Source organism: Dermacentor silvarum, chromosome 11, assembly GCF_013339745.2.
Source record: "Dermacentor silvarum isolate Dsil-2018 chromosome 11, BIME_Dsil_1.4, whole genome shotgun sequence".
Classification (NCBI taxonomy): Eukaryota; Metazoa; Arthropoda; class Arachnida; order Ixodida; family Ixodidae; genus Dermacentor; species Dermacentor silvarum.
The window spans coordinates 113,104,416-113,128,753 of NC_051164.1; the positions used below are offsets into that span (position 1 = coordinate 113,104,416).

The 24,338-nt window shown below is 46.8% G+C and overlaps 1 protein-coding gene across 5 annotated transcripts in view; it reads left to right on the plus strand.

Moving 5' to 3' along the window:
- The window catches only part of LOC119433854 (cAMP-specific 3',5'-cyclic phosphodiesterase 4C), a 595,748-nt gene that overhangs the window by 314,197 nt on the left and 257,213 nt on the right, over window positions 1-24,338 (plus strand). The window contains exon 1 of one of the 5 annotated variants that reach the window (XM_037701125.2): window positions 1,026-1,918. The exons of the other annotated variants lie outside the window; for them this stretch is intronic. Within the exon in view, the coding sequence (XP_037557053.1) occupies window positions 1,767-1,918 (152 nt within the window). The 5' untranslated portion in view covers window positions 1,026-1,766. Of the gene's footprint in view, window positions 1-1,025; window positions 1,919-24,338 lie in introns of those variants that run through there. 5 annotated transcript variants of the gene reach the window in all.

Here is a 24,338-nt window from a genome sequence, read left to right on the forward strand (position 1 = left end):
GTTCGAGGAACGTTACGCGCGCTCTCTTCGTGACCTCTAACATACTTGTCTCTGCTGCCGCTACTGGTCGTGTAACACTGAGGACGTATCAGCCTACGGGACGACCTTCAGCGGTGGAACTCTTTGGTTGCTGTCGCCGAAACACCGTGCCAGCTTGGGTGGGGGGAGGAGCACGCTGTGTCGCCTGTGCGCTGATCGCTTTGTGAAGAAGGGAACGTCGTCGTCAGCGGCTCTCCCGCGGCGCGTGCCGCACTGTGAAGTGAGAGAGTGAGAGAAGGAAGAACAGAACGGTTCTTGACTTTGCTCTTTTATATATATATGTGTGTGTATATATATACTTCTCCGAGGTTGAGCCGTTTTGTTCCGCTGCTCCTTTCCCTGCTAACTTGCTTTCGAAAGAGAAGGAGAGAGAGAGCAAAAAAGAAGAAAAAAAGCTACGTAGCTCAGAACAACCTCGCCGACGTTGAGAAACAGTGCGCTCACTGTTGGATTTTCCTCTGCCGACTACAGTAACATACGCCGCTCGCGCTATCGGCCAGGACGATCGGATCTGTGACACCACCCACCAGCGTTGCCGCTGCCGCGCTTGCCGTGGATAAGGAGTGCTCGACGTGAACGCGCGCGCGACGGCGCAACTTCTGTTGAATTTGTTCGTTCCGTATCTTTTCTTTTTTTCGTTCGCAGCGCCGACGTAGTTTACACACACGCCCACGAGTGAGCGTCAGTGCCGCTGCGCTGCTACGCCGCTACGGCGCTACTACTACGACGACAACGACACCGCCAGGCCGTCGTCATTCGGAGTCTCTCACTCGCTGTCAACATTCAGCCGTTTCAGCGGCCGCGCCGCAATGCCAGGTGTGAAGCTGTGAAGTCGCCGCGACGACTGTGAAGCTTGCCCTGCTGTTTCTCTCCTCTCACGCTTGCGTTCTCCGTGCGTTCACCGTGAACGACGACTCCGCCGCTGTAGCTGCCTGTGCGGGCTTGCTTTTCTTGGAGTATACGTGAAGCCTGCGACGAAGACGACGAGAAGCACTGCAAAGCGTTGTGCAGGCCGTGTTGTCACGTTTTCTTTTACTCGTTTTTACCGGGGCTGACTAATTGGGCCGCGGCTCTACATCACTGCATGCTCTGACTTGGTGCTCTGACTTCCGTCGTCCCGACCAAGGCCCGCATCTTCGCGCCGTCGCAGATTAATGACGGTGCTCCACGGTGAACCTGCGAGCTTCTCCGCCGAGGTTCGGTAATTACATCGAAGCTACCGCTTTTTTTTTTTTCTAAACATCGAGACTGCCGCCGCTTATTGGAGCGTGTGCCGGGGACAGAAAAAAAGAGCAAGCAGGGAGAGAAGTGCGGCGTGCTTGTGTTGATTGATGCGGTCATCCCTCAAGACCCGCCTCGCCTTGGTGTCGTAAGCTGGTGTAACGGGTACCCCGACGCATGTTGTTCTCGCCTTGATGCGAGTTTTCTTTTATACGTCGATACGAGACGGAGAAGAAGACCCGACGCCAGCGCATCTTTCTTCGGCTGCAACGAGGATCGCAACGTGTTGTTCCTGCTTTGCCGCAAGCATACGCTGATCGCGAAGGAATGGCCCCTGACGCAACCGTGTCTACCCGGCGCTGACTTTGAGACAAGGACTGAGCTTGCTGTTTACGCTCTTGTGTCGCGATCGCGGGTCCCAGAAGCGCCGGCGGGGTTGTCGGACTAGCCGGTCTGGTCGTGTTATTCGCTTTCGGGACGGTGGTGCGTGCCGGATATTGTCGGCCATGGCGGAGCAGCGCCAGGTGAACTGGACCGTCGAGCGCAAGGCCGGTGGGACCATGACGATGCAGGCTTCCATGAGGCGCATCCAGATCCGTCGCAGGAAAGTCGGGGTTGTGCGTTTTGGCGCGACGTCAGTGGCCTCTGCCGACTACAGGTGCGTACAACTTGTTGGGCAGCGTCATGCACCTATATAACGTGTTTATTATTACCAGGACTACAATCACTAAGCCTAACTGTTCCACGGGCAAGCCCCCGTCACAGTTCCGTATATTTTAGCGCAATGACGTAATGAACACGAGAATACAAAACTGACCTCACGAGAATTCTGCTAAATTAAAACTAAAATTTCTGAGGTATTCCGTGCCAAAGCCACATCCTGATTGCGAGGCACGCCGTGTAGTGGGAGACTGCGTATTAATGTTGATCGCCTGGGGTTCTTTGTAACGTGCACCTATACATCTAAGTGCACGGGCGTATTTGCATTTCGCCCCCGTGGAAATGCGGCCGCCGCTGCCTGAATCGAACGCGCGAGCTCGACATCAGCAGCGCAACGTCATAGCCAAATGCTACCGTGGAAGGCAGGACAACTGAAGCTATAGCAGTATTTGCTATTACACTGGGTATAACAACATACAGGATGTTTCAGCGAACACATTAATTTTTTTTTTTAAGTGGCGTGTGGCAGACAGCACAATTCTAGTTCTTGAGCTGGTCTACTCGAAGAGTCGGACATTACTTGCGCAAAAAAATGAAATGCATAATTGACTAATTAACAAAAATTACCTAATTAAGTTTATAACTAATTACCTTCTGGTCCATATGACGCTATAGAAAAATTGCACATTGGAAAGTGAGCCTGCTCCTACTTTTGCTTTCAATAAATAATTTCTGCATCAAGAATGCACATCCCATTTCTGAAGCGTCGTTAATTTCATCGTCAGACTATAGCAGGAAACATAAATGGTTCTTATGACCATCGCTATCGTAAATGCTCGTGATTTTGCCAAGGGAGACACACGTCGATGCATGTGCGCCGCAAGTGATTACTTTCACGCAAGAAATAGAGAATACCGTTAAACCCATGGAGGAAGGAAACCCAGGAGAGGCCCTGGCCAGCACGGACGTATTGGAGAAGGTGTGGCGGAAGTCACGTGCTGTTATTCGCAAAGGAGCACTGGGACGGGTACCCCAAATGTCAACGTTACCATAGCAACCGCGCTCCTGAAGCTTTCGCTGCTGCTCTCGGTCTCTGAAAAGTGAGATAAGATTTTTCCACCGGTGTCTTTTTCGCAGCACCTTTTGTTCGCGACAAAAGCTGACTTAGGAGTGTGGTGTTTAAGCTTGAAAGTTGTGTTTGAGGTCTGTGAGTGTGAGTGTCCGCCACCAGCAGATACACTCAAGCAATTACGGTGCGGGTCTTCGTCGTGGTCTTCAACGTGCCACGGAAAAAACACAGGAGCGCGTCTGCTTCATTAAAACTGCTATACAGAAGTTTCGTAGGCATTGTTTTGACGTGAGCCAACAGCACACACTTCCGGCGGCTCGTAACAATGCAAGTTCAAAGTTCGCGCCCATCTGCTCCGGCGAGCTGCAGAAACCCTGACTGGAGGCGCAAAGGGTGATGGCACACCAACATGGCTGCACTTCCGGCTTCAAAAACGTGACGTCAGGGCCTCTCTTGTTTTGTTTCTTTCCTCCATGTTTAAACCCATGTTTTCGACTGCAGCGTATCGCCGCCTGAATCAAACCTTTCTTGCTCTAGTGGCATTAAGAGGAAGCCTTACCTGCGGGCCAACTTCGATTTCTCAATTTAAACACGTGTGAAACGCCGAGAAACACCCATGCGAGAACCGCGCGGGACCAATTTGAAGGAAATTTGTCGCATTGAAAAGAAAACAGTGTATTCTAGCGACTGAGGGAAGGAGAATCTCGACTTATGGTCTCAATTTATGGAATAAAGAAATCCCAAAGCTACAGAAATCTAAAATGCCTACATAATCTAAAATGCCTTCTTCTGACATTGGTCTGTGATGAAAGCGAGCCACCACAGTCGCGAGCGGTGCTCTCTGCACACTGTAGCGGCTCGTTTTAGATATCCTGTATCTGTACTGGGTCTTCCGGCGTTCAACATTTCCTGTGAAAACTTGTTCATTTCCAGTTTTCCCAGAACTAAATCCGCTGTTCTCTTTCCTTATCTAAGTCACTGTGCTTTTCTGTTTCCGGCAATTGATTAATGGCTGATCCGCTAGGCATGGAGCGGTTACAGAAGAGCAGCAGGAGTTGACCAGGCTGATTCAAAACGACCTGTTGCTGGGCAAGTTGTGGAGGTTTACGATAATCATTAACTGTGCGAAAGAGTGCACGACACGCACAAGCTCTTTCTGTGTGTCGTTTTCTCTGTGTAGTGTCTGTTTTTAAAAGAGAGAGAACGCACAAGGACAGAACGCCCCAGAAATTAATTTTCCGTGTGTGATGGCCACGCAAAGCCGGGGCAACCCATTTTCCGCATTTGCGAATTCGCCTGCCGCAGGTGCAACATCTCACGTACTGTCGGGTTACGACTATACGGCGCACAAACACGCATCAACAGACAAATGGGACAGCAGTGGCGGTGTATGGATCCGAATTCCAGCTGTTCGCGCGTTAGTGTGCTCGAAAAAAAAAAAACGAAATAGAGCAGGCTTGTGAAGGCTACGTGCGCTTTGTTTTCGTGGGTTGCCTGTACAGCTGCGAACATTATGCGACTTTGCTGACGCTTAGGTGAATAGCTCTGACGTTTGGGCTGATCTTTAAAATTATGGAAACCGCGGTTCTTCACTACTGAAAAGATCTTCACTACTGAAATGACCTTATCCATTGGATAACGGACAAGTGCGCGAATTCATTGCTGCTGTACCTGCATCAAACTGGACTTGTTTCAAACTGGACGTGCATCTATTTTACGCTGTTTTTCAAAACATTTTTGTACACATGCCTTGCGGCAAGTCCACCGAATATAAAAAAGAGAAAGAAAGAAATGAAGGAATGGGTCACTTATAATGTGGACGGCCAATCCTTGTCACGTAATACTAATAATAACGATTAGTTAACCCGGCTATATATATTCCAAATCTGTGACGTTTCTTATCTTACAATTTATATGGTTTTTTTCTTCGTTATTTTTTTAACTTCGAATTCCTCCTTCTCCTTCTCTTTACTGCTTTGTGTACTCGCTGGTCATCAGCCGAGAGAGGGTGAGAACCTACCGTCATGGCGTATTCGAATTGAAATCGTATTTGTGAATTCGAATTGAAAGCGTATTTGGGAATTGAATTGAAAGCGCATTTCTGCATTCGGAATTCAAAAGCGTGCGTATTTTCCGATTTGTCGCCCGCAATGCCGGTCAGGTCATTGCTGTGCCAGGATTTGCTTACATTTTTTGACTCGCTACAATGTCAAATTATCTGCAGTTCTAAGCTCTCCTTTCTCGGCTATTACCCCCCCCCCCCCCAAAAAAAAAATTTAAAAAAAGATGAAAATGCGCTACTCGAACTGTGGTCCGCCAAACACCACCGGTGCCCTACGATGTTGTGGAAGTACCCGCGATCAGCGCTGCGAGCGTCATCTCTAGAGAGATCCAGTGAACGCATCTGGGCACGCATTTGCGATTAACTGTCTGCGCCGTTGTGCATCCTCCACATTGACCCATATGACATCGAAAAAATTGATACAAAGGATCAATTCGGGTTGATCCTAAGCCAAACTTCAGTCGAATAAGACATCAATGCAGTGATACTTAGTGATGTGACACAGCTTTATTCATTGACATCATACTGTGAGTGGCTTGTGAGGTGCATAAACAGCAATACCATGTACTATAACATGTTTTTAGTTACTATGGTTTGAGCTTAGCGTGTGAAGAAAAGGAAATGTTATCGGAGAGATTACTTCATGACTTGTGAGCGATTGAAAACGTTTCTGGCAACGGAAAGTTTAAAGACCACTGATGAAGAGAAATGCAGGCTCCTAATGACCGTCACTTTTTGCAGCTTTCTTTTTTGTTAACAGTTCACGTTAACAGATCACGATCCGCGCTTATACGAATATGCAGGTCAGAGAGAACAGATCGGGTCGTAATTTGGGCATGTTTTATTCAAACGCCGCCCGACTATGTTCAACGCCGTCACGCGTGGAATACGAGACGCTCTGTGGCAGTCGTTTAATAATATTGGCGGACAAATTCGCGTCGGCCGATGTACAAGGAAAGAAAAGTTGGTCGGCATACATTCTTGAGGCAAAAATCAGCGGGAAAATGCCTCACTTGATGGCTTTCGGGGCAAAGAATAAAGAATATAAAGAGCAACAGTAGGGCCACCTTCGCTTCGTTCGCTCTCTCTCTCTTTTCTTTTTTTTTTTTTCAATCTCGGGGAAATCTACCGAGTCGATTTTAAGTCTCTATATGAGATGGGCAGATCGAGCGATATGCAGACTGCCCAAGGGAGAAGTACTCCTCTTTTAAAGCGGCGTCCTAAGCGCGCGGTGTTGAAACGTCTTAGTGCATTTCGTGGCGGGGGCGTTGCAGTATTACCGAAGACCTGTCGACGCGTTAATTTCGCTCTCCGCACAATTGAGAAGTAGGTTTGTGCGCATTCAAAAGAGCAGCAACCTGCTTTAGACGCGTCGCGTCGCATTTAGAAGCCTCCGGTGGCGGAATTTTCTTTTTATTTATTTGGCTCTTCGACTTATGAAGCCCACTCAAGGACACCTTGATAAAGGAGCTAATCCCGAGAGAATAGAAGAGATCGACATAATTTTTTCCCGGGACGATAAGGAGAGAGGAGGAGAGAGTTGACATCGTGCATTTAAAATCAAGAGGAAATGCTTTATACCATCGCTGTTTCCTGCTTATCTGCGTATATTGCGTGTTTTCGAGCACAGCTTGCCTTGCTGTGACTCTTAGGAGATAAACGTACTTCTGAACGTTCCTCTCGAAGAACAAGCCATACATTTGTAAGCACCTTCGTCCTAAGTCACGTCCGGCGCGAAGCAGCGCTCTTGGTCGCATGTTCAAGATGAATTGAAGTTTTGACGTCAAGGGGCATCGCAGACAATATTGCCAGACTGAATCTATTTCTCCGCGTAATGTTTTTTTCTTCTTTTTTTTTCTCTCTCACATGCTGTTTACCATTGGCATGTTATGATCTACAAGATGTTCTATTTCTCAGTGTTGCCGAACTCGAGACACTTTACTATTCCTGCTGCGATCGATGGAGTTGTTTTCGTGTTCTGCAGGTAAAAAGCGCGACACAGGCATCGCGTCCTGTTACACGGTGCGGTCGGAATCCCGCCCAACACAGAAAACACATTTGCGCGCTCGGAGCATCGAACGGATACACCAGATTGCCACATTCATTTTTGTTCTGTATACGTGAGCGGGATGTCGCAGATGTCGGGCAATTTCTGGCTCGGCTAGCGCCTTCATTTGGTCTGTGGCATCACAGTGAATAAAAGACATTACTTTTAAATTACTCTTTTTGTCGGATTCGTCATTGTCCCAGTATTCCCAGATGCAGAGAAGGGAAGGCGGGATCATGAAGACATGGGGAATTCGAGAAAGAAGAGAGTGCTGTCATCCCCACTAAGTATGCGGCGCGTAATTTTGAAAACGTAAGAAGAGGCCTTTTGTACGTCGAGCCAACTGGGAAACACGCTTTATTTATGGTATGGTAGTACACTGACAGGACACGGAACCGGAATTTTATTGAGGTCGCAGGCTTACTGCTGCCAAGGCACGTGCAACGCAGTCTATAGCGTTTATTATCCAACCCACCGCGGTGGCTCAGTTAGCTAAGGCGTTGCGCTGCTGAGCACGAGCTCGCGGGATCGAATCCCGGCCGTGGCGGCTGCATTTCTATGGAGGCGAAATGCAAAAATGCCCGTGTGCTTGCGTTGTAGTGCACGTTAAAGAACCCCAGGTTGTCAAAATATTCCGGAGCCCTTCACTACGACGCGACTCATAATCATAACTGGTTTTGGCACGTAAAAGCCCAGAAAGAAGAATCATTTATTTAACTGGTTCACTAAATATTTGTTTCAGATAGATATCAGGTAGATCGAGTGGGCGATCAAAGCAGTAATATGCATGTCGTAGGACGTTACGAAGCTAATGCAAGGAAGCTGACACCGCGATAGGACCAATGTGAGCCGATATGAACTAACTAGCCTCAAAGGATAGTTGTCTAAAGTATACACACATTATATGGATATGGATCACACCTCTCTTTATTTTAGTTCAACAGGTTAAAAGACTTAATAACAGTGAACAGTAACCTTCTCGAGCAGCATGTCATACATGCACTGAAAGACAGACACGTCTATTCATTTACATATACGTTCAGATGAATAGACGGAAAACATTAGCATGTTGTAAATGCACACAAGTATTCAATTTTAAGCAATCCTGCGCTGCATATTGCGACAGTTTAGAAACAAAAAGTATCATTCTAGTTCTCTCTGAAAAGATAGTGAGTTGATATATCTTATCCGAAAACTGCGTTTTGTCCGTAAATACTACAACGCACAGATGTCGAAATAAGTCAAGCAGTTTTCGGCGCTTTCGCAACATGTTGGATACCGCAGTCTGCAAACAACTTGTTCCTGGTGGCCTGGTCGCAAAAAAAAAAACAAAAAAAAAACATTTGATTATAAAACATATTTCTTAACTAAACATTTACCAATAACAATTAAACTTATTAACAAATAATCGTTAAACAATTATCCGATTGCCCTTAATTCTGAAGATAACAAGGGAGAGACAAAACTTTATTTTGATGGGGCACGGAAATTTTAACAAGAAACTTAACAGGGCTGCCCTTCTGCCCTCTTCCTAGGCAAAGTGGAGTAATGTACGTGAAAATACCGTGACTTTCGTGATGTCAAAATGACGTCAGCGGTGCCGTGATTTGGCGTGAAATGCAACAAAGTAGGACGTTCGGTCCTTAATTCATCTACAACATAAGCAATTATTTTCCTCTGACGAATTGCGGAAAGAGTTCTCTAAGCGCGATCTGCCTGTCCACACCACTTAATTGGTATTACTCTGTCACAATCATCGTCGTCGTCGTCGTCGTCATCATCTTCATTATCATCCACTGCTGGATGAAGGCTTTCCACGGCGATGTCTGTATTTCTCTGTATCGTACCTTTATTGGTCGCATTCGTCCGGTGAATCTTGGCTATAGCTGCCATCTTCCCGTGACATCTTACGCTGTCCGCGTGTGAGCACTTCGCATTGGACGAGGGAATAGAACAGCGTAAGAGGCAGGCGAATTCGACCTAGTCATTTTCTTCTGAAATCCGCGCATTCATACAACATGTTCTCGCTAAGAGGACCATAAAACGTGCCTGGCGTCGTAACCACGGCGAAGAAATTCCCTCGTTCCGTGCCAAGTGGTGAGAGACACGTTGCGTCACGTCACACCACCAGCGCCGACCGACGCGCCTCACTGGGCTTTTCACTGAGCGCAGCGGGTAAATCGAGGCCACTGCGACTTCGGTGACCGGCGGAGGCTTCCGCAAAAACAAGTGCTGCTGGAACGTGTCCGCTTCCATACTGAGGCAGTCGCCTCGTGTTGTTGAATATCAACGCGCGCTTCTATCTCTCTTACTACCACTGTTGTTCTTTCTTCTTTATCTTCTGTTTTGGTCATGTGAAAATATGGCATGATCTTGGAAAAGAATTCACTTATTATCCGGCGCCGTGCGTGTTACGCATGCAAAAAACACGTAATTAGCATCCCGGCGTTCATTACATCAGGTGTAAAGACATATGGGTTGCCATCGGCACGAACCGCTAGGCTGGCTATTTTTGTCCCATGGAGAGGATATTCTGCGAGATGTAGTGGCTGATGTTTTCCTGCACCACTGTATACAAAAAATGCATGAATGAATGAATGAATGAATGAGTGAAGGAAGGAAGGAAGGAAGGAAGGAAGGAAGGAAGGAAGGAAGGAAGGAAGGAAGGAAGGAAGGAAGGAAGGAATTCATTTGAAAAGGCATAAGTGGGGAAAGCGAGGTGGGTTAGGGCATGTGAGAAGAGGGGTGGCATTCGGGATCTGGCAGCAGGAATTTCATCATACGTGATAGAGAACCCCGGCTTCCTGGGCGTACTGCAGGAGCGCCAGCTCCACTTTCGTGGCTTTTTAAGTGCGAAGCACTTCAGGGGGCCCGAGCTGTCGACGTGTAATGTGATCCCATGTCGTCGGGGTCACGCGCAAAAACAGAGCCTAAACAAGTGCAGCATTGATCAAAACCGGTTCAAAATAAGCTAACATGATTCAGAATAATGTAAAATATAGCAATAATGAAGAATTAAGTGCATTAATTAGCAGAAACTCGTGAAAATCGTTTCCCAAACGCGAGTCTGGTACCAGCGCAGCGCAAGAGAGGGCGCCACCACCCCACACGCGCTCGATTTCTCCTCACTCCAGCGCTACTCCAGCACCCGATCAGCGCACGCCGTGTGGCAAGAGAGATGGGACAGTGCTTTATAAGCAGTTGGCGCGCTCCGGAACTGCCTTTGTGCCATGGACGCCAAGCTGCAGGCTCGCATCGAGAGACAACTCTGGCGCATCACTGCTTCGCACTTCCCCAGGTTTCACGTTAGTGAATCTGCATTAGCGCTGGATTTGAAATACACAGGCGCAGGATTTTTTGTTTGCGCGGGCTGTAAAGAAGTGCGTTATACAGAATGTTGGCCTACGCTAGAGATCGTATTCAGGACCTGAATAGATCTCAGAGCAAAGACAATAATAGAGATCGTATTCAGTGTCCAGAATCTAAAATGCCCAAGTTCACACATTTTACTGCTGCCAAGCATGAGGTCGTGGGTTCCGGCCCCTGCGGCCGCATATCAGTGAGGACCGAAATGTGAAAGCGCTCCAGTGCTTAGATTTAGTTGCACATTAAAAAACCCGAGGAGGTCGAGGATCATCCCGGATCTACGACGTCCCTTATAATGCGCTGTTTAGTTTTGGTAGGTTAGAAACCCGCGATTTAAGCTCTTCCATGTCGTCGAATTCCGCCGTGTTTGCAGCATTTCGAACCAATGAGAGGGGGTGTAGCCACCCTGTGAGCCAGTCAGAGCTGTCGAGGTGGCGGAGTTTGACACCGTGGCAGCCAAGGAACGAAATAGGAGGAAAAGCAGGCATGTTAGTCAGGTTGCATCTGGTTTGCTACCCTATACACTGGTGAGGGGAAAACGGGAAGAAAATAAAAAAGGGTAAGAACTGTTGCGTACGCCCACACAAAAGCGTTTACCGTGCATTCAAAAGTGGTCGCAAAGCGCAGTCGCCTTTAAAAAGTGCAGCAGCGCTCAAGGTGGCCCTCTGCGCGGATAACCACTGAATCCATGGTTTCAATATCTTTCCTTCTGTGACAATGTGGCGGTGCTTGGAAGTGTTCGAACTAGGAACCTGAGTACAGTGCGAAAGGTGATATCTGAACTTCCAATCGCATTTCTGCGAGACTGCATTCATAGACACTCGATAAGAGTCTCTTGAGTAACGGAAATGGGCGCTGATGCGGAGGAGTCGCCGGCTCGCACTTCCACTCTGTTAGGCTGATCTCGATTGAAGCAGCATGGCTAGCATGATCCCACCCCCAGCGGGGTTCGGACACCTTGGTCGCCTTCTCCACACTTTCTGGTATGATTTGTGAAGTCGTTACTGGTTCCTCACTCTTGGTCAGTTGTCGGACTGTTTTCGCTGGTGACATCTGGCACGCTTTGTTCCAAACACTTCGCAGCCAGATTCATGACAGCCTCCGCACTCGAAGCCAGCCATTATCTCGCTCACGCATACCAGTTGCGCTCTTCATGCGAAGGCTGCCCTTTTGACAGCTGTTTACAAGATGCACAATTTACAATGTGCGTCAAAACATACCGCGTCGGCTATTCCTGAAGACGTTCATCGTATCTCGAAAGTGATGGTGCGCTGCGGTGTGGACAAAACGATAACATGTTTCCTCTCATGTAAATATCCGGGTGGTTGCGCCGCGCTTTGTTCGTGTGGTTGAAATGACGGAGCTGTTAACTAAAACACTTAGTCGGAACAAATGACCCTGGAGCGGGGATTGCAAACTACGATCCTAGCTGTTGCCTTCGACACCCTGGTCAAACATTGCATGTCATGGCATTGCGCCTTATCGAGCAGACAGGCTGGCATTACTTCCAGGTGGAACTGTGATTAAATTGTTTACCGTGATAAGAATGATTTCAGTCTAGTTCGCAACATCATTGCAGCCTGTAATGACCGCGATGTGCTTTCTTAACACGTAGCACATTCTTGCAGAGATAGCTGTTAAGGATACTTTTCTTCACCTTTCGTGACATCATGTTTCTTGGCCGACGTTGCTCGACTAAGAAACGTTACTTTTATATTCTTGAGATACAACTAAAGTCCCTAGATTTCCTGCTCTTTTTAAGTAGTGACATCTACTCCGTCGGCCGCCATTATCTTCCTTGATAGCATGCGACGACCGTCAACGACCGCTCCTATCTACGCTGCTCGCAGCAGCGGGCAAGTGAATGCGGGTGAACAGCGTTAGGAAGAACATGGCTGCTGGATGGAGCGCCGCCCAATGAGATTCGTCGGCGGTACTTCAAAGCTTGTCGCTACTTAAAGAAAGCAAAAAAATATCTAGGGACTCTAGATACAACTACCCGGGTCCTCGGCGTACGAGTCATGTGCTGTCATTGTCGTTGTCATCGTTGTTGTTGTCGTCTTCATCGTCGAGCCTGTAACAGCAGCTTTAAGTGTTACTTAAGGTGGCGGTCCCACTCCGGCGGCTCGAGCGCCCCGTTTTCAGCACCTTTGAAGCAACCGTGGCGGCTCTTCTACTTAGGATATAAAGTTTTCGTATATACCATGAAAAGCTTAATTCTTGTAGATTCCAACTATATATAATATAAAGAAATTGATTAATGTGATTTAGAAATAAATGTTCAAGAACAAGCATGAGATACATGGTTTTGCGAACTGTGTCTCAGTTGTGACCATATTTAGAAGAAACTACCGCATTTACTGCATTGCGGCTTGCTCTGTAGCTTTAGGACATATTTATCTATTTCCTAGACGCAGCAAAATAATGTAGAATTTTTACTTTTTGGATAATGTGCTTTTGAAGATTGCCAAAATATCGCAACTTCTGTTGTAAACAGCCCGGCAACTACACGCTCAAGGAAGCTAAATTTTGGATAAATTAGAGTTCAAGGAATTTTCATTTAGGACGCAAAATTTCATTCGAAAATTTTCAATAAAAAGTCATATTTACGTAAAAGGCGCTAAGACGCCGACACACATAGACTGGCACACACGTGACAAACACATGTGTGTCGTCGTTATCGCGCCTTTTACTTAGTATGCATATCCAACATGGCAAAATTTTCTTACTAACACCAGATAAGTCATCATTGCCTTCTTGCCGACGAAGCTTACTTGTCTGATGAGGTTTGCCGAACTGTTATCAGTATTATGTACACCGTACGTCCATGTAAGCATTCCGTTGTGCTTCCGTAATCTCCTGGGTGTAAGAATGTTTGTAATTGGTTGTTAGTAAACGTTTACTGGGATGTCTGTAATTGCTTCGGTTCTATACAACATTGTTGGTGATGTCATTCTTGTAAGCCTTTTCTATAGAAAATGTTTATTATTAGATATAATATATTATATCTAATAACAGCGCAAGAGACAGGACAGACAGAAAAAAACGCGTCCTCTCTCGCGCGCTGTTATTCGAGTTAACTTCATCACGTACCAACTAGCGCAAGTCTGCGATCTGTTTCTTGCCCATTAGCCCTCATCTTGTTATAGCAGACAACTCCTGAAACATCCAAATATCCTATTTCTGCAGATAGTGCGGTTAGGAAACACCGCTTTGATTATTTCATTTTTTTTTTTCTCATCGTCGTTCTCTCTCGCAGGCGACTTCACTGCACAAAATTAATGACTAATGTAGACGCGTGTTCTGGTTTAATTTCAAAACAACTGAAGTATTTAAAGCTCAATCAGAATGATGACGTCGTTCTCTGAAGACTTGTGTGGTAATGTCTGCAGATGTTTAGTGACAAGAATGAATATTCAAGGCAGTCCTGCCTTCCGTGGGGGGCGAACCTGAAACGTGACCACGCGTCGCAGTATATTGTCGAACAAACTTCCGCACCCGATGCAGCGTCACAGCGACGTCATCAAACCCTGGCGTAATTGTGTACCGCGTGCCTCTTCGAAGCTTTTATACCGTTACGAAACGCGGACGATGCCGTATCTATTTAGCCGTATCCGGAAAGTAGCGCCCCCCCCCCCCCCTTTCCCCTTCATCCCTTTCACTGAATGTCGCTCTAGAAACCGGTCGCGTCGCAGGTGATGGCACTGTCGGGACGCGGTCACGCGGTGGGCTACTCCACGCGCATGCGCCTTGCGTAAAATATGCTGCCTTCCGGCTATCGCTGATGTCGGTCGCCAGTCCGACGCCAGTGACAGGTTTTGTGTCGCTGGATAAGCGACTGCCGCTTTCCTCACCGCGACTCTTTATCAGCTGTCTTGCGGAAAATAATGGGCGATAAGGGCATTTATTTGCCAACTACCGGCGTAGGTTCCGAATTCTAATGGCGTTATACTGCGCTTGATTGGGGACTGATTTCTAAATCACGGAACTGCCAGTAGCTCTCCATTTTACGTCTCTCTTTGTTATGCGCTCCCTGTAGTGGAAGAGTCCACCTGCTAGCAGCGCCCCGCAATCGTGTACGCTTGCATGTCCAATAATCGCGGAAACTTGGTGTCGTCAACGCTGTTTGTCGTTATGAAGCCGAGCTAAGATGGCAGTATTACGTTAGGTACTTCAAAGCTGACATCGCCTTCAAGGCTCGGTAGTGGCCGCGTGTTGTTATTCTGGGGCTCCCCGCGCTTTTCTACCTCGTTCATGCCGGTCTTTTGGTTGTGTTACCGTGTTTGTTTTTCCAAGACAACGATGAACTATGCGAAGCGCCGAATGCCGTGAGCATGCATGTGAGAGTTAGAGCAAAGGCAGGGACGTTATAACAAGCAAACTTCTGGTTTGCCACCCCGCACCTGGGTGAGGACAAAATGGTTAGAGTGATAGGACAATAATCGAACATTGCCAAGCGGAAGCATCTGTATGTATGTATATATATATATATATATATATATATATATATATGTGTGTGTGTGTGTGTAGGTGAGAAACACAACTTTGCGGTTATCTTAGGTTTATTTACCCAACAGTTGCGGTCGGTGGCCCGACCTTTTGCAAGGGATACAGGAAATTGAGACTGTTGGAATTACGAATTCGACTGTTGCGAGAAGGTAACCACAAAGTTGTGCTCCTCATTTTTCTAAATGTGCTTGGCCCCTTGAAAAATCCAGTTACGCACACATATATATATATATATATATATATATATATATATATATATATATATGTGTGTGTGTGTGTGTGCGCGCTTTGTTCTTTGCCATTTGCTGGCAACGAAAAACGACTGCGTTGGGCTTCGAGTAAGTTGAACTTCTTCTTCTTTCTCGGGTTTTACGTACCAAAACCAGTTCTGATTACGAGGCACGCCGTAGTGGAGGGCTCCGGATTAATTTTGACCACCTGGGGTTCTTTAACGTGCACTACAACGCAAGCACACGGGCGTTTTTGCATTTCGCCTCCATCGAAATGCGGCCGTCGCGGCCGGGATTCGATCCCGCGACCTCGTGCTCAGCAGCGCAACGCCTTAGCTAACTAAGCCACCACTGCGGGTGGGTAAATTGAATTGTCTACGTACTCAAATGGCTTCATTCCACTTGGTACACGACTACATTACTGAAGGCACAACCATTCATGGCTGACGGGATGCTGGACATGCGGCACGTTTCGTCATCAATTACGAAAAAAATATATGTTTTTCTTTAATGCGAATGGCTCATGAGGCGGAAAATATGGCGTTTGCGTGACCACGATGGTCCAAAAATAAGCCAAGTGGCCCTAGTGAGCCCATGTGAGTGAGATGGCCCAAGTGAGCCAATTGAGGTAGTTGATGACCTCAATTAGGGCGAACGTAATTAAGGCAGAGTGAATTAAGGTGAAGTTAATAAACGCAGGTTTAATTACAATAGAGTTCATTACGGCACTCCAACCCACGACTATAGGTGGGAGTCGAACCTACGACCTTTGATGGTCGCATTGCTTTCGCATTCATCCACATAAGGATAACGAAGCGCCCTTGATTTTTTTTTCTCTTAATGCTTGTGGACGATAAATTTGTTTCGTGTTCCTTGAGCCGGTTATTAAAATAAATTCGTAACAACCTCAACATGCCTTACTGTAAAATAAGCTGACTGTAATTACAATATAATGTGAGGACTCACTAGAAAATGCTCAGCGCATGGCTTGATTACATTTGCTATCTTTCAATGAAATCTCCAGCGCCGGGGGATAAGGTTTTGCAGCATATAGACGCATTTATCGACACTCCATCATAATTCGTGACTGCAGGGACATATGCCCAAACACGTGACGTGATATGCCAAATTTGTTACATGACCGATAGGACGAGCGCGGCAGTGTATACAGGTGTGGCTTTGGTGGCACCTGAGTGGGGATCTTTGGCAACTTCGCCAGTAATGCCGAGTACGCTTATTCTTGAGGCTGCTCAACAGAGCAGCAGCGGTCTAAGTGACACAGTTAAAAGTGCGACGACGCCATCAATCAAGCGAAGACGCGTGGATCTCATAGGAAGGCTTTGAACGAACAGGTGTACTTTCTCTTCTATAAGCAGAAGTTTCTTTGGGTAGCTTTGCATGGATCACTGGTTATATCAGGGATTTCAATTGCCATATATAACGGGGCAGGATTTCCCGTGAGATCGGACTATATGAATGGCGCAGCTGCGCTTGCTAAACTGGGTTTACGTTCGACGTTCTTCTTCTCGTGGTATGCACAGACTCGTTTCTCGCCGTTTTGCGGTGTCAGTGGAAAGTAAAAAGTCCGATGCGCGCACCGTCTCTTTCGCTCCGTAGAAAACACATATGCAGTGGAACCAAATGCAACCGCGATGCGTCGCTAGTGCGCTACAGCTTCGACGATGACCTCGGTTTTGAAAATTACGCCGCCGCATGCCCGTGGATCGGCGGCTGTGGTGTCTGTAAACGAAGCCGAGGCTGCATTCCAGAACGTTTCGGCGGCGAAGGTACCAGAAACTGCGGTTCTTTTTTGCTGCATTCTTGTTTGCTGACTTGGTTTGATTTAGTTAAACGTGGTTACACCAGATGACGCCACTATGACGCCGCGGCTTAAGCCTAGGCGGTGTTGCTAGAGCTCCGTGATTGACGCGCCTTGGAAACCTGGCCGGCGGAAAGCGTCGCGGAGGGACTTCCTACTTGCGTTTCGATGTGCTCGTCACATGTACTAAGTACGAAGTTATTGGGTGTCTCGTCGGTCATAATAATTAAACGCGAGATTCGTGAATGAATGAATGATTGATTGAATGAATGAATGAATGAATGAATGAATGAATGAATGAATGAATGAATGAATGAATGAATGAATGAATGAATGAATGAATGAATGAAAATATTTATTTGGGGAAGAGCGTCTCGATGGCCTGGTGGACAAAGATTCGTGGATCAAAAGAGGTGTTCTTTTTTTATGGCGCTAGCACCTACCGACATTATGTTTGAGCACACCGGAAGTCGGCCTCAGGCAACCGGAGGTTGAGGCGTCTCCGAAACCTTGAGAATAAAAACCCATCTAAAAGTAGGTGATTGTATAGGATAGATATGATATAGAAGCATGCGTTTAGTTAAGAAAAGGGCCGATTAACCGTCAGGTCTCCCTCATCACTATGATGACTAACTATCATCATCAGCAATGGCTCGACCGTCGTCGTCGTCTTCCACAGCTGGCTCATTGTCGCTCATCATTCCAGCGTAGAATTTCACTTATGTGCTGTCGTCGTATTGGGGAGGCCGCGTTTGCCGGGGTTTGAGCCATTGCTTAAGGGGGTATCAACCATTCATTGCTCGTGTCCTAACGCGCCGGCGGACCGCGCGTTAGGACACGTCGTCAGTTGCTCCTCTGGGTGTGGTAGGAGAAGGATGCGCGTTAACATAAGGTCTAGGGGCTAGCGCCATTATAGAGACACTTAAAAGAAACATTAAGGTTGCCTACAGTTTTTTTTTTTTTTCTTTCGGACTGAACTCAGTCGTGAACTGATGCGTGTAAACGCCGTGGTCAGTCGCGCAAAACATAGATGAAACACTGCAGACAAGAACCCGCACCAAAAGTTGCTGACATAAAGTGACAATAGCGACGAATATTTTGTTTATTGGCAGTATAGCATTCCTAGAATGCTGAAAAGTTCATTCTTCCCGTGAACGGAAGCTTCGTGGGCCGGAAATAGCAATAACGAAACACAGGTGGCGACGGTCCCGCGCCACCTTCTTCTGATATCAGTGATTTTGACACTCCTCCTGGGTATTTAATTGTATATTGACGCATTCCGTTGCATTTTAGTCGTGATTAAATCAGGAACTGGAGTTTGAATGTTTTCTGCACTACACCGCTCCAAGTACAAGAAAATCTTTTGGTGTCCGTAACGTCGCACTGACATTTCGGGAACGAAATTCAAGGAACATAAGTTTTCTTTGCTATAGTATTCAGGTTTTGCACCGCAACAACGAAAATAGAGCAGGTCCAACTAGACACGCTCCTGAGACGCGTGCAGATGTCTTCAACGTGAATATTTGAAGCGCAGATTTCTTTTACCTCAGGTCGTCAAAGTTAATCCCCCAGTTTGTCAGGCTGATCGGGAGCCCTCCACTATAGCATATTTCATATAGCCCTAGTGTTGCTCCTAAACGTTGAAACCGAGCAATGGATTACTTAATTTATGATTTATTTATTTATTTTGTTACTGCGTGCTTAGCGGTGAAAATGCATACGTATTGAACGCGTAAGAAAAATGGGGCCACTTCGCCGCCGACGACAACAGTGACAATTACAGCGACTCCAGACAAATCCAAGCGAGTACCGTATGACAACTGTGACTCCTCGTGCAGTACACTCAGCACATCCAGGGAATTCTCCAACTCCAAAGTACCACGTGACCACGTGTTACCCGCTACGACGGCTCGGACAGGGAGCCGTTTGCAAAATTAAGTTGATACCTCTCCTGTCGCTGTGAAACATCATTTTATTTAATTATTTGCCGTACGCTCAGGGCTAAATGCATTATAGAGGAGAATGGTACAAAATTTAGTACATAGTAAACAACAACGCAGTGAAATAGAAATAATATAATATACAAGCTGCTGGTTACACAATATCAGCTAGTCCTAACAAAAAAATAAAAGAACTTCAAAGGGAGATGCAAGCTTAAGTGATTAACAGTGGTCGAACAAGGAATGTCGCTGGAGTCCTGGTAATCAATACTAGACATATAATCTTACTAGCTAATTAATATTAGCTACTGTGTCACATGAACAAAAACATACAAGAGTACCTGATTATACAAGGTTAGTTATATTCTCACGAAAAAGGGCGTTGTCGTTATGAGCTGCAACATCAGCAGGATAGTAGTTCTAATCTGTGCATATGCGAGGAAAAAAAAGAGAAAGAAATTGCAAAGTAGGTGTAATATGGATCAGTCCGAACCTTATGATAATGGTAAACACGGTGGAATACATAATCTGATCTCGTAAACAAGTGGTCATACAATGTATAATTATGATAAAGCCTATTAAGGAGTTCTAAATGCGCAATCTTGCGACGAATTGACAGAGCAGGGCCGGTATTTTGTAGCGATGCCTTTAAAGTAATAATGCCTTTTCGCGCTTATCGCGCTTTGTCAGTGGTCAGAGCGACGGTCCGCCCGCGTTGTCAACGTTGATATCGTGAGCGGACCGTCGCTCTGACCACTGACAAAGCGCGATAAGCGCGAAAAGGCATTATTACTTTAAAGGCATCGCTACAAAATAGCGGCCCAGGATGGCAAATATTACATTTCATTGGTGTAAATCTCGTGGTGCTGTTGTAATTAGACAAGACAAAATGAACCGAACGATTTTGAACAAATTCAAAAGAAGTTAAGTCAAGATGTCCGGGATCCCACACAGATGTAGCATATTTTAATTGAGGACGTAATAAAGTTTTGTAAACATTACAGATCCGATGGCTTGCTATAAAATTGTCGGAGCTGGTAGTGTAACATGCCGTTAGCGCTTTTGATACGATACTCCATCTGAATTGACCATAAAGGTTACAAGTTATATATAGGACACCCAGAATAAATATCGTGGGACATTCGAGCTGGAAGGTCGCGGCCATGTTTCATCAGCGACGGCGCGTGCCAGCACCTCCTCGCGGTGGTGCCATATTCGCGGGTGCGCGCTGCCTGCAGCTAGAAAGCTAACGTTGCTCTCGCCTCCGGCGACATCACCGGTTCCCAGCCTTCTCCGCTTGGTGCCGCTGCGTTCGCTTTCCGACGCACGCTGTGGTTGGGGTAGTTGGGGCCTGCTCGCCCATCAACACGCGACTTGGTATCCAAGTCGCGTCGGCATGCCGCGACGGGGCAGCGGTGCCGTAAGCCATGACGTCGGCACAGCCTCTCCTACGACGAGTTCCTGTGGTGCGCCGCGCAGCGCGGAGCGGCCGCTTGATGACATGTGTGCGCGGATGATGAAACTTGTCCTCCCAGTCTCGATCTTTATTCCGGAAGAAAATTCTTCCGAATACTCTTCTTCCGGGGAAATGATTACGAGGCATTTTTGGTTGTTCATTTCGTGTGTGATTCTTGCTTTTGGTTCCTGATTTCCTGACTTAGCTAGGCTTTTTGTTCATTGAATTGTCGTTTGTAGTTTTGATTTTGGTTGTTGTTGTTGCTGTTGTTCAGCACGTACAGCTATGTCATACGTCAATTGATACGCTGAGCAATATAGCTCCACTGTGGTAGAAAGGAGGAGGAGGAGGAAAACCAGAGGGAAACACAGGGCTGGCTGCCCTGTGTTAGGCGAAAGGGTAAAGGAAATGGTAGGGTGACAGAAGGAGAGAGAAGATTTTCAAAAAAGAAAAAAGGATGTGGGAACGATAGTACGAAATTTTATTTCTTTGACTAATATTTTGAAAGACCGGCTTTTGAGCCTCTTGTCGGGAGCGGAGCAGGGGATGAGATTAGTTACATTTAGTAGTGAACGTTCGCCTCTTTCAAAGCCGAAGGGCCACTTAAGGTGTGCATCCATACCATGCTTTTCCGAACTGCGTGCAATTGCCGATTTTCAATCATTATGGCGGCGACGTATAGAAAATTAAGTCGCCCAGTATACTTATAGTCTTTCACCATTCCATCTTTGACAAAATCTCGGCGACATCTTTCACGACTCCTAGGTAGATTGTTGAGTAGAGTTGAAGCACAAAATTGACACTGGGGACAAGGTACCACACACAGTCAAGTGTCTTCCCTAGATGGTTGCCGCAGGTATTATTTTATTTATCTAAAGTCTGCTCTCGATAATTTTCACGTCACCGTTCGGTTTTCGTGATGGACGCGTTTGTAGGAAATATGTAAGCCGTGGGTTTTCAACACGTAGAGTGTGTGTATAGGGACCTTTGTTATCGCCTGTGTGCCCCTGCACCTCTTTAAAGCTTATCGAAAAGATAAGGTGTTCGATAGACACAGGCCTCACAGCACAGCGGCACTTGTCCTACTTAGCATTGTCTAATGGGCATTCTATGCTCTAATTGTACTGGCTGATAAAGATGGGAACTGAGACCTGTCCGCTGCGTCACAGTTTTATGTTGCAATTCCGTTTGTTCATGGGCTCACAGAAGATGGACAGGCCTATCGGGCTTTGCATGGCGCTCTGTCTTGCACAAAACTTAAAGCTCTTCCGTGCGACTGGTATGCGTTTGGGAAATACCACCCTGACAACAAAAAGAGGACAAACACCGCCATCTTTTTTTAAATCCATTAATCAAGCATTTTGCGAAACGACTTTATCTTGCGCTTGGGTTGTGCGCTGTGTGTGTTTCGCACCAAAAATTCTCATTGAGGCTGCACACAGACACACAGCGTTTGCTGTTCGCACGCGTACCATCATCATCAGCAGCAGAAGCTTTGTCATTATCATACCGTTCTATGTCTGTTGCCGGACGAAGGCCTCTCCCAGAGATCTCCAATTACACCTGTTTTGCGTTAGCTGACCGCATCAAATTTCCTAATCCGACCGTGCCATCTAATCCTCGGCCGTCCTCAACTACGCTTCCCTTGCCTTGGCGCCCAATCCATTACTCTAATACATCGCCGGCTACATGCTCTATACGCAATATAACATGGACTACCCAACTCCATTCATATCCCTTATCCTCTATCTTTCCCGTGACGGCGGAGCAGTTCAGGTGTCTACTGGAAAGTGAGACAATTATGATGCCCGTGGCCCTTGCTTACCACCTCCCCCTTTTTTTGTCCATATGTATAGAATAAACGTCTACTACTTAATCACAACTATATAGGCTATGGGATAACCCATATACTATAGCCAGCACTAAATCCGTTTGGCTAGCTAAGCAGACTTTAGAACCTGCGCATTATGTAAGTTGCATGTATGATCTCGTGCGTAGAAGTGTTCACGGCTATGCTAAATCCTTCATTACAATAGCATCGAGTTGGTGAGCGTTCATTATTGCGAAAGGCGCGAACGGACTAGAACGAGTGAAGCGCTCGTCCTGCGTTATTCACTCGTCCTGGTCTGTTCGCGCTTTTCACAATAATGTTTAATCCGCACATTACCAATAAATTCGTTTCTCCGGCATGTGTGCTTGGGACTTCTTGTACGGCCGTGTACTGAACTTTCGTTTCAAGCGAAGGCGGGCGATTGACTAAGGCATACCTCATACTTCAGGTATAGAGCTGGGGTGCCATTCAGTCAGGACGTATGTGCCGATGCGACTTCCGTGTAACGTCCGTGACAAACTGCACAATTGTCAACAGACAGAACAGAATATTCTGGGTCAATGCTTGCAAATAAAGCCCGCGCAGGAGGCTATATAGCTCCGCTGCTACATTTCCTGGGGCCTACAGGCCTGCATGGTAGACTAAGAAACCTGAGTTGTGCCCCTAGATTGCTGTGGCGCTTTTCGTTATCTTTTAACTTTTTTTACGAGCTTCTTGCACGTTTTCATTGTGCAAGGTAACCAACCGGAACTTCCTCTGTGTAACCGCACTACCTTTCTATGTCTGGTTTTTATATATCCCCCCCCCCCCCCCCCCCCACGCTGTATCTATCTCTCGGTTCGTAAAACGTCATCAATTAAATGAGTGTGTTAACCTGTCTGCAGTCGTGTTGCGGCTCACGGGACACCGGAACGCCAAAGACGTCGACTGCAGCACCATAGTATAGCGACAGCTGATATCTCTTATTCCTAATATAAACATTATAGTGTTCTTGTGATGCACGCTGTTGTAGTGGAAGGAAAAGGGAAGGGCCAGCACACGGTAATGATTGCGTTGCTTCCAACGCCTGTACGTCAGCAATTAGGTAGCGATTACGGGAACACCGCGGAGACAAACCCGCGCCATATTAAGACTTTAGCGCCATAGAGCTGATGGCTCCATCTTTTGATGATGACGACAACTGGAGCTTAGAGACTTGTATTTGCAACGGCAATGTCATATAGACCTATCTGCCGGTATAAACGCGTCGGCAGCGGCAATTTATCGGCGTAAGGGGGATTTCATAATTTTCCTCTTCTATCGAGAACAATGACGCAACGCAAGAACGCTTCTAACGCGTTGTGGTTAGAAAAAGCTTCACAAGATAGCGCTACCAGCACTGCTACTCTTTGTCGAATACCGTGTTACGCGCAAGGTTAGAGTGTACTAGATAATGGTCGAGTGGGCCGAACGGCGCTCTCCCGCTGAGGCGCCGCGTGTGGAAAAATTGTGCGAGGGCGCTGCGAGCGGACTGGATTGGGGCGGAGACGCGCTCCGCGGCATATTCAACGTACTTTCGCTGCGAGCGCCGAGGCCGATTGCACATAGTACGCTCTTAAAATAGTGCTTTATTTCAACTGCAAATTTATGTTTACACCATCTTGCCAAACATATATATTTGAGGCATGGATTATACAACGCGTCGTCTCTACGCAAGGTGTATGGCCGCAATAACTCTTGTAGCGGCACCTGGTGTCGCAGTGTCTAACCAACGAGCACACAAAGCGAATACTGCAGTGAGCTACCGTTTCCTGCTAACTGCTGGTGTAAAACATTGATTGTGCCAAAATCGTTAACATGCAGCCCTTTTATGATTTTCCTTCGCCGAAAACACTCACGCAACAAACAAAAAAAATGTTTCAAACGCATTGTAGTTGTCGAAGGGTCACGCAATATCGGTATCAGCTTTGCTGCTGCCGTCCGTGGCTCTAATGAGCTCGTAATCCGTAAACGGTAACCGGACAATGGCCGAAAATAAAGCTCCAACAGAGAGACAAACGGAACGCCGCTGAGAGTTTCCGTATCAGCCTGTGAAATGCGAAGTTACGGT